Source organism: Homalodisca vitripennis, chromosome 6 (assembly GCF_021130785.1).
Source record: "Homalodisca vitripennis isolate AUS2020 chromosome 6, UT_GWSS_2.1, whole genome shotgun sequence".
NCBI lineage: Eukaryota > Metazoa > Arthropoda > Insecta > Hemiptera > Cicadellidae > Homalodisca > Homalodisca vitripennis.
The window spans coordinates 73,789,417-73,807,050 of record NC_060212.1 but is presented as its reverse complement, the minus strand read 5'-3'; the positions used below and the strand labels follow the sequence as shown (position 1 = coordinate 73,807,050).

Here is a 17,634-nt window from a genome sequence, read left to right as displayed (position 1 = left end):
CACATGACGCTCTGGAATAAGGGAACTTTCTTTGTGTGAAATTGAGGGATCAAAAGAATCGTCTTTGCTACAACACCCCAGAGACAAGTACTATTGATACAACAATCTGAGTTGCAAGATCTGGAAATAGGAAAAATATGTTTTTTTATTTGTTTAATCAATTCCAACTTTGAGTAGAGTTTCTTGTGAACTTTTATCGCTCATAATACTTTAGTAAGCTTCTCCTCTTCTATTTAATTTGCATAGTTCTCCTCATCTTTTATACATTTCATACATGTCATAGCAGTATATCAATAAACAATGATATGTATACAGCATGATTAAAATGTGCACACCAGCTGTATATTTAAAACAGATTATTAATAAAACCACTGTACACATGCAAAGTGTACATTGAACATGTGACTAAAATTCAGACTATTTCATTCATTTATTTCTATTTCATTTATTTACCAATGCATTTATTATGGAGATTTTTCAACTTTAGGGGCCAATGGGGCAGAACCTTAATTCTTGTATTTATTATCATAAGATAATGCCGCTTCATAAGCTTTGTTTGTTACAAAATGGTGCCTGTTGAAAGAATATATGTATTTACGCTTAGACGGCCACCATTTTATATAGGGTAAACGATCTAGAAATTGCTCTGGAGGACATTGGTGCACTTTTGATGCGCACTCAAAATTTTTTATTCTTTGATAGAGTAATTCCAAAAACATTTATCCCATACAAAACGGCGCGTGGCCGTTTGAGATTCATCACTGATTTTATTTTAACGGCCAACATTTTGTCATGAACAAAGCTTATAAAGTGTGGTTTGCGGCATTATGGTCTGGTAATAAACACCCTTAAATTATATGCATATTGACCTGGATTTGGATTTGTTTTACGTGGCAATATCAACGGACAGTCCTCCCAATATAGGCGTGTGTTAGTTACTATACATAAAAATGATTAAGATTCTAAATGTTATCTGTTATGGCTCAAATTATATTAAGGAGTTTCTATATATTTTATCACCCTTTAAAGAATTCTAAATGTAAAGATTCTGGTGGTGTACTCTTCCATAATTCTTGTATTAACCATTTTTTGAATTTAAAGAATTAAGTGGAACAGCCAGTCTTGCTGACCAATTCAGTGCTCTAAAACAAACGTCAAGTGGCTGAATACTTGAATTCTGACGTTTATCTCAGAGCTATTTGATAAAAGACATCTTTCTAGATTGACCTTCTACGCCACTGTAGGAAAATATTGTGACTTTGGTACAAATTTGTAGACTCATAAAAATATTTTTAACTAAACATTACGGATTAATATGTCCTCTTTTCGTATAAAAACGAAACCATTTTACATAAAGCCGTGCATAAAATGTGATCAGGAAAGTAAAATATTACGAGCAGAACACCAACCAACCTGCAATTTTTTTAGATCTACTTCGCAGATTTAAGCTAGTACAAAAAATCTGAAATGAAGGAAACAAAATAATGAGGCATTCGAAGGATATTTGGCCATGTAACTTATAAATTACTGATTGCTGTCTCCAATTTACTTCAATTCTTTCAGCTGCGCCCAGACCTTAAATGTGAAACCCTCTTAATATCCTTGAAGATAAAGGAGGATTCCAAAATGCTTATAGCAGAAATCTACATCTCCCCTCATCAACTTGCAACGATCTGTTCAAACTTTGTTACCTACCTTGGGGACATTATTTCGTCTTGTATCTTCCATTCTTCTTGTTCGGTGATTTTAACCTATCTGAAATCGATTACCATCTGCTACAAATGGTTTAGTCAAGACCATTTTCAGTGTTCCTAAAATGTTAGATCTTTACTAGATAAACAACGTTCCCAATCGACGAGGTGTCTTCTTGGATTTGGTCCTCTCGTCTACGTTCCATGTCTCTGTAGCAAGATGTGACGATCCTTTACTGCCCAAAGATGTACATCACCCATCCCCGTGTTTTGTAGTAGATCTACCAGTTGAGATCAACACACCGCCTATGATTGGTCATAACCTGCGTAAATAAAACCTCAGGGTTGTTCTCAGGAACATCCGTGCCGAGTGGATAATTACAGATTTTAAAACTCTGATATCTGGCCACGATGTAAATACTCATTCTGGCATCCTTATTAGAACACTAAGTGAAAGTATAAAGAGAAATTCACCAACAAAACGACATTCCAAATCTATTTTTCCTACCTATTTCACACAACAATTGAAGAAGTTAGTATAAGGAAGAAAATCATTCATCGACGCTACAAAGAAACACTCGATTCCGCACTGTATACCGAATTCTCTGAACTTCTTCTCGAGTGCAGGGAGATTTAAAGAACGTGTTTCGAAAGGTTTGTAAATAATATGCAATGTTCTCTGACCTCAAATCCAACATTATTTAGAACTACGTCAAAACCGTTAATGGATCTGAATATGATCTTCAATCTATGTCATATAGTAACACGACATATTCTGACGAATTATATATATATATATAATATATATATATATATATATATATATATATTGCTAATATGTTTGCTAAATTGTTTACATAAGTTTTTGTTAAGGACGATGGGCACCATGTCTTCCATTTAATTGATTATGTTCCAATTAACTATCGACACATATCGATTCGCAAAAGCGTCCTTGAAGCTTTGAAAATAACACAAACAAAGACCCAGGACCAGAATTGATCCCGCCCCATGTCATCCAGTACTGTGCAGATGTAACTCCTCCTTCCATCACCACTTTATTTAATAAATCCTTATCCCCTAGAATCTTTTCTGAAATATTTAAAGCCAGCCACATAGCTCCCATTCCCAAGAAAGGACCTGCTAGCTCTGTAACAAATTATAGACCTATTGCCAAGGCTTTAAAAAAGATAGTACTGAGCAAAATTCAGTTTATAGTTAGACAGCTAATTATTACATCCCAGCATTGATTGTGTCTAGTATGCCTTCATTTAGTAATCTCGTCCCTTTTCTGGCATATTTAACGCTTTTTCAGCAAGAATCCAGGTTGATGCTATATACATAGACTATACCAAGGCTTCCATAGTATATTTATCAGCAAGCTCACAGCCTATGATTTCTTTGGTCAACTACTCAGCTGGTTTGATCTATGTCTAGAAAAGAGAAGCCTTAAAGTAGAATCATTCCGCTATAAATCTACTCTATTTGGAAAATGCAACGCAACGTCAGGGGTTCCACAGAAGTCTCATCTTGGATCCGTTATATTTAATTTTTACATAAACGATGTTCTGTCTAAACTTCATTGCGAACACCTTCTCTTCGCTGACGACCCAAACCTTTATTATCGTGTGTCTTCAGTCCAAGACGCGTTGCTCCTTCTGGCGGACCTTTAGTTGGTCGATGAGTGATGCCATGATAATTCGATATCTTTTAACGTTGTATAACTTTTCACCGTTAGATTTCTCCATTGTTTTATAATTACTCTCTAGATGGCAATACTCTTTCTAGACATAGTGAGGTGAAGGATTTTGGAGTTACCCTTACCTCTTCGCTTTCTTGGGACTCTCAAGTGTTCAACGCGTGCAATAAATCTGTCCGAAACCGCGTCCTAATATGGAGAGTGGGTCAGCGCCTTGGACATAAATATCATGATGTCCAAACTGAATTAGTGGCTTATTTTCTCAACCCACACACTTTGGATACAAGTCGTTACATCCAAGATGTTAGTTTTCTTTCTCTATCGTCTGGTGAATGCTGAAATTGACTACATTTAGTTATAGTATATATATATATATATATATATATATATATATATATATATATATGCTACAGCTTTGCCGTTAGCAATAGAGAAATAAATTACCGATTTATTTATTATTAATTATTTATTAAATTTATTGTTTATTTATTTATTATTTATTTATTTATAAGATAAACTTATACTTATTATTTATAGTACATTTTATAAGGAAGGCAAATAAATTAAATATAAGGTAAACTTATATCTTATCACTACAGCTGGTTATTTATATTTTATGTATGCCAAATTTTGACTACTACTTTACTCATCTGCTGTTATATAGTATTTTATACAGTGCAAAATTCCCGGAGGTATCTACCTTATATCAATACTATTGAAAACTGTTGGCTAACCTGTTTAACGACTTATTGGCAACTGCTTTTGATTGTACCACGTGATCATAACGATTGTTTACAGAATTTAAAAGTAGTAATGGATTTGTGACATAGTTTTTATATTCTGGATTTTAAAACTAGTAGGCATATTTAATTCTTTATAAGAAGTGTTGATTTCTTTCAGAACTGTATTCTACTAGATATGTCGAAATCAACTGCTATATTTTCCCGTACTCCGGTTAAAAATGTGAAATCTTCACCGGCTTCAAGTAGACCGAACAGGTGAGCAAAACCCTAACCTGACAATAGAATTTAAACTTATATATAGTAATTTCTTTGCTCAGAATGAAAATTCATATTAAGTTCTGATAACGTTTTAAAGAGTAAGGCTATTTATAACTATTCAATATCCTCCTACCTCCAAAACTTATTAGGTTATCTGTGCACATGATAAGATCTCAAAAGATCAGCAATACCTGAGGAATTGAGGCTGAGTAGTTAGTAGGGTACTCAAGTATCCAAACAAATTATAATGATAGGCCTCTCGTTCAAATCGCAGGGGTCTAATTTTTAATTAGCATACATTTATCTAATATAGGCCTAAGCTAGTTACAGTAACTTAGTAAGCTTCTGCATATTAACACTTGGTCCAAGAATTTTTCAACACTATTGATCAACTATGTAGGTACATGCTGAGACTTAAAAATGTAACCATTCTTTATTTAGAAAAATACAGGAAAATAGGCCATTCACAAATCAATTTGTCATTTATTGGCCATCTTAAATTGTTGATTCTATTGTAAGTAACTAGACTAAAATTGCTGTCAATTTTCTTTGGCAAGTTATTATCCAAGTAACTCATAGTGTTATTTTAATAATAGGCCTAAAGGGTGGCAACTTGTCAGACACTGATTAGGTTATGGCACAGGATTGTTTTTAGTGATGACTAGTACTAGTCATTTATCATTTATACTTTTCATTTATAATATCTCTATAACAAGAAGTTTTTTGTCAATATCACCCTGAGAAGCCTAAGTAATTTATTTGGTCCAAAACATCATATTTAGTGTAGGATACAAGTAAGTTAGGTTTATATTAATATATATGTTGGACTCGTACCGAAAAAACCCATTATGTGAAATTTGTGGGAAAGAAACAACTGTAACTGTGAGAGGAGTAAATATGGTCGTCTTCAGTTTTCCTAATTTTGGTTATAATAATGTGTTTGATCACTGTATATATTAAATTTATATTTTAATTTAAAACATGATTGTTATTGAGGACTATAGGTACTTTTATATCGATTGATAGTCTAGGATTTGAGATGCGAATATTAGGTATCGATGACTATATTCTTCGATATAAAAAACCGGGTCCGCTTATCGTACCCTACCCTATAAATATTGTAATTTCTTTGATATCTAAGTCTAGTCCATAGTTGGATTTTTTTTTGTAATGTCATTGTAAATTTTGTGTATTTAAAATTTTAATGTACTAGATTCTTCTTGTTACGGTAATTTATTATGACTTCTATTATGTAAGATTTTTACATACATCGAAGTTGGAGAATACATTGAATTGTTCGATAATAGCAATCGAATAACGAGTAAGTTATAGGCCGCTTATTAAAGTCTCCCCATAACACAACTAAAATGATGTAACCTGTATGAACTGTAAACACTATTTCCAATTGTAAACTTGATATTTGTTTGTATAAGTGATTTCACCTTAATGAAAATGACAGATAACTTTAGAAGGCTTAATGAAGAGGTTAATAGATAAACTGTGTTTCTCTGGCCTCAAAATATTGAACCTGTGGTGAAATATCAACCTCCTTGCAATCAACTTAGTGAATTGCCACAAATCTTGGTAAAAATATGCAATATTAATGAAAAAATTAATTCCCCATAATGATTAGGCCTACACAGGCTCAAAAATGTAAAGTTGAGAAATAAAGTAGTCCTGCTACTGGGTGTTTTATAGTAGCCTACTTGAGAAAAAAAAAACAAATTGGCTTCGTCTTCCTCTAGTATACTTTGTATCTACGGTGTATGTAAGATTTCTGTTTAGTCTTAATTGCAGAATGAGAAGTTGTGGCTCTGTGTCACCCTTTGAAATCCTATGATTCAGAGTCTATATATAAATGTCATAAAGAAGTGCTTTTTTGTGAATAGTATAGAATAATTTCTATCAGGCTTGTCAGAATTCAACTTTCAAAAGTGCTAAGTATGATGTATATTTATCCATCATGTATATATGTATCAGCCTGTTCCTTAGTTTTCTCCTTGGCCCTGGCTTCAAGTTTCCTCAGTTTGTTTACAATCTTGTTTTTTTCATCGTGTATAAATTCTCTCTCTTTGTTTGCACTCTCAATCTTTTATTTTCTTTTTCCGTTGATGGCTGAGTTATTTTTCACTGTTTTTCAAAAATGAGTTTTTTTAATGATTTTTTAAATTAGAAATATACTAAATTAAATGTTTATTCATTTAAGTAATCAAAGACAATAGTCAAAGACAAAGATTATAATTAGATATGTGTTTGGATAGTGAGATATGTATAAATAATCCAAAACTCAACAGTTTTTATACTTCAATTATTTAGAAATGTCAAGTTTTGCATTAGACTTCAGAAACTGGTATGGGCGAGACAAATTTAAATCATTGACATAACAATAAATTCTAGGTTAAAAATATTCAAGGTCTTAAGGTAACGTTTTGATCAGTGAAATTAATTTGTGTACAGATTCTTATTAAGGAAATACAAACTTTTATTGAGTAAATGATAAATCCTTACAGTTTTTGTTACGGACACAACGCTTAAACTAGGTGCAGACTTTAGAGCTCTCGGAACCTTGAATGTAAAGTTGTAGAAGAGCTTGTACTGACACACATACAGCAATAAAAACAACTTTGTTTCCCTCTACAATCTCTTCAACCCTGCAGGATTGCTTAAAACTTCAACGTTGCCTTCTTGGATTGGATGATTGGTGTGTGCAGAACAATCTTAAGTTGAACATTGCTAAATGGGCAGTCATCACCTTTCATCACCGTTCCTCCGCTCCTATACTGTTTGATTACATACTCAATAACTCTGCTCTCATTCGTAAAACTTCTATTAGAGATCTTGGAATCGTAATCTCCCACAGTCTTGGCCCTGAATCCCACATTGATGCCATCACCACTAAAGCCTCTCGTAATCTGGGATTTCTGATCAGAACTTCAAGAAGCGGACTGAGTGTTCCAGCTATGAAGTTTATCTTTACTGCTCTGGTGAGGTCAGTGCTTGAATATGGCAGCGTTGTCTGGTCGCCCTATCAGGTTGGTCATATCCAGCAGCTCCAAAGTGTCCAGGATCGCTTCTTGCGGGTGGTTAGAGTCAAATGTGGATTTGAATGCAGAACTGTGCCATTGGAGGATTTGGGGATTTCCTTGGGTTTGAACTCGCTTGTGAAGCATAGACAACTTTTAGATGTGGTTTTTCTCCATAAACTAATTAACGGAGACGTGAATTGTCCAGAACTGCTCAGGTGGATCGACTTCTGAGTGCCTCATCAGACCAGGTCCCTTCACACTTTCTGCCGTCGTGTCTACTCAACCAATTATGTACATCACAGCACTATCCCGAGACTTCACAGACTTGGAAACCTCGTCTCCTCCCAGCATGACTTTTTCTGTGATAGTGTTATGCACCTGAAAAAACATTTTCTTTTGTTGTAGACATTGACACCTGGCTCATAGTAATATGTATTTATTTCTTTCTATTTTTTCCTCTACTCTTTTCTACATGCATACATTTGATTCTTTTTTTCCCCTTTTATTGTAATAAATTATTCCTATGTAGTATATGTGTAAGTGCAGATGGATGTATAATTGATTGTATAATTACTGTTACTATTTATTATTGTTGCTATGCTATTATTGTTATTTTCTATATAGTCTATTTTATATGTTATTGTTATGTTGTAGCAATTTATTTTGGCATTCTTAATAATTTATAATGTGGATCATTTTCATTAGCTTATTGTTGGATATAAGAATATCTTATTGTTTTTTCCATGTACTAATGGTGTTACTGTAAATAAATAAATAAATCAGCTGATTGTACATCCATAGGCTATACTCTGAACTTGTAGACAAAATACTTCAAAACTAAAAGCTGTATCCAGTGCAGGTACTTGATAGTCTAGTTTGCATAAATATAACACATACATAAATTAGATTTGAAAAGAAATGTTTCGATCAATTTGTAACTTGTTCTGTATTTTTTTAAATTGTCTACAATTTAATGTAAAAATATTTATTCAGATTTAGTTTACAACCATGGAATGGCTGTAGATAAATTTTGATAAATATCAGTAGGTCTATTTGATATGTTAATAATTTATCATTATTCAAAAAATGATAAAAAAAAACTGGTCTGCATATCTTACACTGGGCCGTATTTACAGCAAGTAGGCTATAGAATAATTGTCATAAACGATAAAAGTATTTTGTGCAATAAATCAAAAAATCAAATCACGTTTATTTCCACACACAAAAAGAAATGAAATACAAAATAAACCTTTACATTGAAATGATAACAAATGTAGCATTTGTATATTATCTAATTCATATAAACATACAGAAGTATTCTAGTAATACAATTAAAAAACTAAAATTAAATAATTAATGTTAAATAATATAAAAAAGACTTGTGTTACATAAATAAATCAATATAATGAATAAAGAGATGATATAATAAAGAGATATATATATACATATACATGTACATACACATACACATACATACCGTACATATCCACATACATACACGCATACCTAGTAAAAACAGCATTAAATTTGCTACATAATTTCTGGATAAATTCAAATAATGGGAAAAGAGCCTACATGGGCCTCAATGGCCTGTGCGTAGACTCGAGTTGAAATTGTTACGATTCGAATTTTATCTCGAGCAGAGTGTAGATTAATTTTATAAAATTTGATAATTGAAAGAAGACATCTAAAGCAGAATAAACTACGGATATGACCTAGAATTCCGATAATCAGCAATATAGAGGAGAAAGTAGACAAAACAAATAAAAATATTGAGTGAACAAAAATTATTTCTGTTTCTTGAAACAATAAATCAGAGGGATATCGTCTACACTTCGCAAAACCGGCTTTCAGAATAGATTTCTGAACTATATCTAAACTTATGATATGTGAAGGAAAAGCACCCCCCCAAGCTAGAATGCCATACGAAAAAAGGGATTGCACATAAGCAAAATAAACGATTTTAGTTTCATCAAAACTCAAAATGCTATTTAACTGCCTAAAAGCAAATATATACTTTCTTGCTTTATTTTTTAAGAAATTAATGTGATCTATCCATTTCATTCGAGAATCAAACAACACACCCAAATATTTGTATGACGACACTTTCTCGATTTTATTACATCCACAGGCATTGTTATAGTGATTATTACAATTATGAATAATTAAATCGTGTAAGTTGTAATCTGAATTTGATGTAAGAGAAAGGGGCATAAATTTAGTTTTTGAGATGTTAAGTGATAAAACATTTTGGTCCATCCATTTTTTAATTGTCATGAGGTCATTTAAAGATTTATTTTGAACATCCTGCCAAGAAAAAAATCCTGTAATAGAATAAAAGTTACAATATATGTATATAAAACCGTGTAATATAAGTTAGGAGCTTAGACAGCACATTAGATAACAAATAAATAATTTGAAAATAATCAATATTTATTTTATTAACACCAACGGATAAGCCATTTTAAAACCTAATTTCAGTAACAGATGTATCTCTTAATAACTGATAATTAAATTATCATTTGGTAACTTGGACAAACGAAAATAATCAGTTGTAGGCCTATCATTAGGAAGGATTTTGGGTATTAATCTCAGTCATGTCTCCTTTGAAAAAGGGGAAGCCAGCTCTGTACCAGCCTCTCCATCAAAGCAGGCAGGAGGTGGCATGCCCCTAAGTCTAGGCTAGCAACAGCCCTTACCACTTACAACGGGAGCCCCACCTAGACTAGACTTATTGATCTCTCTTTTCTCAACATTTGTGGTTATTGATGTGCCGCTCCTGGACATCCATAAGGCTGCCCAGATTTAAGTGACGCATCGGTTTTTGTTGTACCCAGTGTTGGTTAAACTGGAAGGTATAAACCAGCCAGAAATGAACCCTCCTAAAGGAAGTTAAGTTTACATACTAAATAATATAACACCTGTATGTGATTCATAATTAGATGCAACTAGTAATCCATACTCAAGTTTAGCATCGATTAGTTGCATTTGACAATCTGCGCACCAGACAATCAATAACATTGATTACTTAGAGGCATCCAATATCAAAGTCAACCCTTTTTTATGCTTACTTCCACTGGTTTTATCTTTTTAGTTTTTATACTCAATTTACCTTGTTTCAGTGCCAGTAAGACAGCAAGAAATCAGGCTACTCCAACCAAAACAGAGCCAAGCCCTAGGAAGTGTAGAGTACAAACTGAGATTCAGAACACTACTGGCGATGTGAAAGTTAGGAGCAGGATGCAGCTCAGTTACCAGGTGACCAAATCCAGCCCAAGGAAGGTCCAGGATCAGATCCAGGCTCCAGGTTCTGCAGGAGGTGTAAAGCCACAGACTTCTAGGTACAGTATTTTGATAACTGAAACCTCTTTATGTCATTTTATTTCCAAATGTTGTATCAATTTTAGTCTTTAGAATAAGTCCAATATCTAAATGGTTCAGAGTTCATGCCAAATTGTAGGTGAATCCCTTTAATTTACTAAGTCACTGGGTCTCAATTATCATTGATAGTTACAAGACTGTAGGATTTATGCTAATTCGTACATAAATAAAATCTGCAATTACTGCTGACTTGCTGCTACTTTGACAATTTTTTTAGTAATATGAATTTAATATCTAATTTATCTTACAAGTAATTGGCACAAAATATTTAGTACTTGTAAGTCATTTTAGTTTTAGGTGAAACTCTTCTTAAAAGAAATAATTAGAAAATATTTTCGTGAATCAAATTTTATTTTTCCGACCAAATTAAAGCATTATGTGTTAATTGCTTTTAAATTTATAAATCAAAGTCTGTTAAAAATTGATTTATTACGATTTTACTAATAAAAAATGTATATGAAAAGGTTCTCTTAAGATATTTAAATTAGACTGGGATGGTCAATGTTATCAACTTCACACAGTATGTTTGGTCTGTGGGTTTCAGTTTTATTTTACTCTACATTATTTTTAAATCTTCATTACAAGAATGTTGAGAGAGATGCTATATATACTACTATGTTAAACTTGTAGTTTAGTAAAAATAAACCACATTTCTTGGACATTTTCTCATAATATTTTTGTTTTTTTAGGCAAAAGTATGAAATGGATGTATATTGACAAATTGCCTTACTCAACCTTTTACTAATTAATTACACTTGCAAATGACAAATTTGCTCAAATTAGCACATGTCATTGGACAACATTTTTTCAAAAACCTTTTCAATTCAGGTTATCTCAATTTAGACTTTATATATGTATATGACTACAATATATTTTATATAGTAAATGTGTTAATATATCCAAATTTACATAATCTTATTTAAAATTAATATAAATGTGACTGTTCTATCTGAATGAAAATATCCCTTCCGGCTCTGTCTGAGAAAGGTAGATTTCACATGTGGCCGTTATCTCAAAATGTCAAACAGTTGATTTATTATCAGTTGAGACATTCAATTTGCATAAACTGGTGGGATGATAACTTTCAAAGTTGGCATGTTAATGTACTCATAACATTATCAAATATTTAGATCCTTCATTATCTTAAAACCTTGGAAAACAAAAATCATAATAAGCATATGTACGAGGGGTATTAGAAAAATAAGGTTCCCTTTGCCGCTGAGACAGAATGCGATATGATGGGAGAAATCTGGCGACACTGTCTTACTCATCAGCTGTCCCTCTCTCTATCCATACCACTCGCGCCTCGCTACGTCCAAAAGTGCCGGCCTAGCTGCCTAGCTGCCTTCGAAGATGGAGCTCTTTATCGTTGTTACCGCCAGATGCGAAATTCGTGCTGTGATACGTTTTTTAAATGCAAAACAGATTTCACCTATTGAAATTCATCGTCAGTTAATCGAAGATTATGGGGAAAACTGCATATCTGTTTAACACGTTCGGAAATGGTGTAGAGAATTCAGTGAAGGCCGCATGGAAATCCACGATGAAAACCGAAGTGGACGAGCTTCAGTTTCGTCTTTTGGGACAGGAAGGGTCTGCTTTTGATCGACTTTTGCCTCATGGAACAACAGTAAACTCTGACAGATATTGCAACACATTAAGAAAACTGAGACGCGCGATCCAGAACCGCCGGAGAGGAAGATTGTCCAGTGGCGTGAGGACGTTCTCCGTGACAACACTCGACCTCATGTCTCACGTCAAACTCAAGAACTGCTGACAAAGTTTGGCTGGACTATTGTGCCTCCATCTCCCCTACAGCCCAGACCTAGCCCCAAGTGATTATCGCTTATTCCCAAAATTAAAGGAACACTTGGGTGGCCATCGCTTCAGTACCGATGATGAAGTCAAGGGAAGAGATTACTCGATTCCTCAAACGTTTGGCGGAGAATTCTACAACATGGGGATAGAAAAGTTGCAGCATCGTCTACAAAAATGTTTGGACAGAAACGGTGATTATGTGGAAAAAATAGCTTAACTTTTAAGTTTCAAATTGATGTATAACACTATGTAGAAATATAGAGCTGTCTATTTAAAAAAATCATGGGAACCTTATTTTTCTAATACCCCTCGTATTTGTAAAAACATGGACTTGATGTAGTTACAATGGATACAAAATTATATATGCAAAATTATTTATTTAACGATTCAATTGTATTTATAAAACACTTGGACTGCAACCATTGTGAAACCTTGAAAGTTATCAACAAATTCGTAAGAATAAATTTAATGTTGCTTGAAATTGCATGTCAATTTTATCAAGGTATTAAATTTGATTTATGTTGCAAAATACTAGAAATACACAAATTTTCACTAACGTAAATGGCTGACCATCTTGAAACTATTCAATGTTTGACACTAGCTAATCAACTAATTCAATTATCAGTACTTCCTTGGTACCATTTAAATTTAGTTTGGCCATAAAGTATGGCAATTATAGTTTTCACCATTATTTCCATATTTCTTCTCAAAACTTTGTACTACCTGAAAACCTTATATTATTGTAAATGACCTGAGAATTTAAAAACACACTTTTGTTTTGCTCTATGATTTATAATAACTGAGTTAAAATAAATTCATAAAACAGTTCTTTTCAAACTTTGAAACTTGAAGCCTTTCAAGATATATAAAAAAAGTGCACAAATTACTTTAAATTACTTATTTTTTATGTAATTTTGGGTCTTTATTGGGAATTAATCGAGTTAATGTTATTGGACAAATATGATTGGCCGTCATCTTGAAACATGTGATTGGTTATGTGCTCATCCAGGATATGTGCTAGTACTGCACCTGTACCAAATGTAGTCTGGATTTTGAAAAAAATATTGTAGTTATCATGTGTATAAGCCTACATTATATTAAATATGCCCATACTTGCGAATTTTCGGATTATGGTGGTTTTGTGCCACAATCAGAGAAAATTTTAAAAATATCCTGGAAATATTATAAGGGTGATAGCAATAGACAGATTTCTATAAAATCTATCTATAAAGCCTGTGCTTATATTGTGGTCTGCGTAGTTGTCAGTAAACTTTCTATTTATGTATACAATACATATGAAAATAGGTACTTTTTTACAGTGTTACTTCATCAATGATAGAAATCAAGTATATTTTGAGTTGCTAATCTTGTATTTTGTTATATTTACAGAGGGGATCCAATTTCTGCTAAAAACAAATTGGATTTCTCAGATTCAAATAAAGTAGATGAGCCATTAAAAGTTAATGTCAAATCAATGCGCTCCTGTTTTGAGAAAAAAGAGCCCAAAGTTCAATGTAGGCCTCCGCCTTCACCATCGCCTTCAAGGGTGAAATGTCGACTAGTGGAAAGTGCCCCGATGACTCCACGAATTACAAATTTAAGGTAAATTTCTGTTCTTGTACTTTTTTTTCAAAATGTGTTAGAAATCAGCACAATATTACGATTTTCATTGTACATGTAATTTAATTTTGTTTATTACGATTTTCATTGTACATGTAATTTAATTTTGTTTAGTAATATCAGGGGGATCCTGACATCAAAAAGCAAGTATGACAATACACCAACTTTCCGGGTGCCTTCAGGAGGCAATACACCTACGCCACGAACATCCAGGCTGCGGCGGTCTGTTTCAACTGGAGCATTAGGTACGTGTATTCACCTCATCTTCTATATTTTCCTCGCTATAGTGTTCTCTCTATAATTTTTTGTACTAGTATTTTAATAGAATATTTTTAGCTTATTTCTTTCACACTCTTAATATTGATTTAAATAATAGATTTTGAAATTTTTTATACCATACAAATTTCAGTCTTTTCCACTGTCTAGAAAACAAGTAAATACATTTATATTATTCAAAAATATAATTTTCTAAAAGTATTATTTTAATATAGTCTTAAGCTAAAGAAGCAGCTAGTGAAAATTTCAACAATGTTCTTCAAAATTCTTCTATAACATCCTAAAACATGCACACATCCACAGCTGGAATAACCAACCACTGATTATATAGACAAAAAACTATAAACAGACTTAAATTTAAATCAACATTTCATAGATTTGGTTCTATTTTCAAGTCAACAATGATGTTATTGTAGGTTATTGAAATTTTCAATATTAATGTGTATAGCACAAACTTGTGTTTATCTATTTTGTTACTTCATGGAAAATTGATTATTTAACACACACTGTTTGACATATGTTTGAAGATTTCATGTTGATACCTACTTTGTTCCTAGCAGCCAAGGTTGAGGACAGTCCAGCATCGGGGGCAGGTCGCTTGGCGCGGTCCAGCTCACAGACCATCACACCCAAACACGTCAAGTTCCAGGATGAGGCCACTCCAGAGTGCTTCTCTCCAGTGCTGCTGGATTCCAGGACAGAGATGGAGAGTGTGGACTGTGTGGCAGGAGAGACAACTAATCTCACCGTAGCTGTTCGGGTCAGACCTCCATTCACAGGGTGAGTTCAATGGATCTTAGTTGTAGAATGGACCTGCTACCCTGCGTTTGCAGTTTTTTAGTTTATCTAGAAATACTAAATTTATGACTTTATGCTCGAGCTTATAATTGAAGCAAATCAAAATTTATTTTAAACATTGTAAAAATAAAAAATTATTGGCAACGAGTGGCTAGAAAATAATAACCAGATTAGTATTGGTGAAACCATAGAATGAACTCAGTAAGGCTGAATATCGAGTCTTACCACTCCTACTGCTTGGAGCGAACTGAGACCGGGTGTGTTTGGAGAGGCAGAACCCCCAGCACAGTATCCGACCGGTCTGAACGTGCTGCGATGGATAGTCATGTCACAATAAAATCATGCTCTTTACTTTCATAATGTACCCTGTATTTTTCTCTAGACTATTTCCCAATCTTTCCGCAACTTTGAGTGAGAGATAATTCTGTAAATAATTAGAACTGTCTTAGAGGCTTGAAATCAAATTGGGATATGTACAGTGTAAGGACATACATCAACAATATAAGCATACTGTGAACTGTGGAAATTCAATAACCCAGGAACTTAATTACTATTACTGACCTGGAGAAAGTGTTGATTTTTCAAAATGTTTAGTTTTCAAGGATGATAGCTGTCCACTCCAATTTCTGTTTTAAAAAGTACTGGATCACTTAAAAACTAAGAGAATAAACAAAAATTGTATCTAGGCAGTTGAGATAATACCGCAAAAGACAATTATTATTTTATATATTTTCAACCTATAATTTTAGAATATGTTGAAACATTTATTGTTTTGTTACAATTTGTGTGCTACATTTTAAATGTTGCAGTCATACCTAAAGTTAACAAATCAAGGTTTATTGTAACTACACACAATGCAGGAAAGTTAAAAATGCTTGATCACTATTTCTATGTTGAAACAAAACATTTAGGGATTACAACTATATTGATTTTCACCATAACTGAAAAAAGTGCTATATGCATGATAGTTATTGTATACAATGTATGAAAACAATAAACTGCTAAGTTATGTTTACAATGATTGTTCTCGCTACTTGTGTTCTATAGGATCTTAACATTGCATGTGGTTGACAGTTCTATGTATTCCTTATTTCCAATCAAATGCAAGAAAATGTAAGTATAATAACAAAAATTGTTCATTAAAAATTAGTACGTTGTTAAATAGTTTATTAGTATTGTGCTGTGTTACATGTTATAATCTTTATATAACACTTATGCTTAGATTGTAAATAGTTGTTTTATCTTTAGATTCAAAATTACAAGTAGCGACTAACTAGTGAAAAAAAGGTTTGATTAATTTTCTGTCTTATTTATTATTTTATGGTGAAATTCACAATAATCTGTAACTGTACATTGTTGAGTTTTTTATTTTAACATGATAGCAATCCATCTAGGAATTGGAGATAATCAGGGAAATCTTGTTGTAGAAAGTTTAAAAAATAACGTTCTTTCTCAGCACAGCAAACCATTACTGTCACACCAATAGTTTGGCAGCAAACACACCAAAACTGCCCAAATACTGTTTGGAAGACAATTTTAATATGTGCAACATATACAAGAGGTTGGAAGGAATGACAAAGTTTAATTTTTAGTATTACACTCCACAATAATTAATTCTGGACTCCTCATGTGGACAAACTGTTTAAAAAGCTGAGTTTCAGTCTCTATGCTATTAAAAACATTGAGGCTTATATTAATGAAATAACAAGAGTTATGAATGAAACATTGTTTGAATCCCAAATATTCAACGAGTGTTTTAAACAACAATAATAAGGCAGATTGATAATACTTGACAGCTGCAAAGGGATCGTTAGAATTACAAAATCCTAACAATCGTGTCACTATATCCAGGAAATTTTGATGCTTACAGTAAGAAAAGACTTGTCTTTTGATGCAAGACGAACTTCACCATTACCATCTGAGAAACATTACATTATGTGACCTTCCATTGTATGTCTGACTCAGTTTGAAAAGAAGCTAAAGTACATGGAAAGGAAACTCCAAAACCTCCTTCTATTAGAATTGAGAAACAACAAACCCACACTATACAGATAGGTCATTGATTATCCCTTATACTCCATATAAGAATTCTGTCAAGGAGCTTATGATATATATAACTTTGTATCTTAAAGTGTACTTGTACATGTAATTATGACACTAACACTGTTCTCATTAAATATGAGAATGAGGAATATTATCTGTCTAGCAAGCACAACAGTGTGTACTGTTGGCTTACACACCATGCACAGCTATTTTAACCTTTAGGAGCAAAAACGTATTACAAATTACAATGTTCACTCACAATATTACAAATTCTATAGAAACAT

At 32.9% G+C, this 17,634-nt stretch overlaps 1 protein-coding gene across 5 annotated transcripts in view; it reads left to right on the top strand.

The window, feature by feature from the left end:
• The first annotated feature begins 4,154 nt into the window (after positions 1-4,154).
• Positions 4,155-17,634, top strand: part of LOC124364458 (kinesin-like protein KIF14) — a 33,657-nt gene continuing 20,177 nt past the window's right edge. The window contains exons 1-6 of one of the 5 annotated variants that reach the window (XM_046819956.1): positions 4,155-4,385; positions 10,537-10,755; positions 14,003-14,215; positions 14,357-14,478; positions 15,067-15,289; positions 16,355-16,420. In XM_046819956.1, coding sequence (XP_046675912.1) covers positions 4,306-4,385; positions 10,537-10,755; positions 14,003-14,215; positions 14,357-14,478; positions 15,067-15,289; positions 16,355-16,420 — 923 coding nt within the window. In that variant the 5' untranslated portion in view covers positions 4,155-4,305. Of the gene's footprint in view, positions 4,386-10,536; positions 10,756-14,002; positions 14,216-14,347; positions 14,479-15,066; positions 15,290-16,354; positions 16,421-17,634 lie in introns of all 5 variants that reach the window. The other 4 variants (XM_046819958.1, XM_046819954.1, XM_046819955.1 and 1 more) reach the window with 4 other exon arrangements.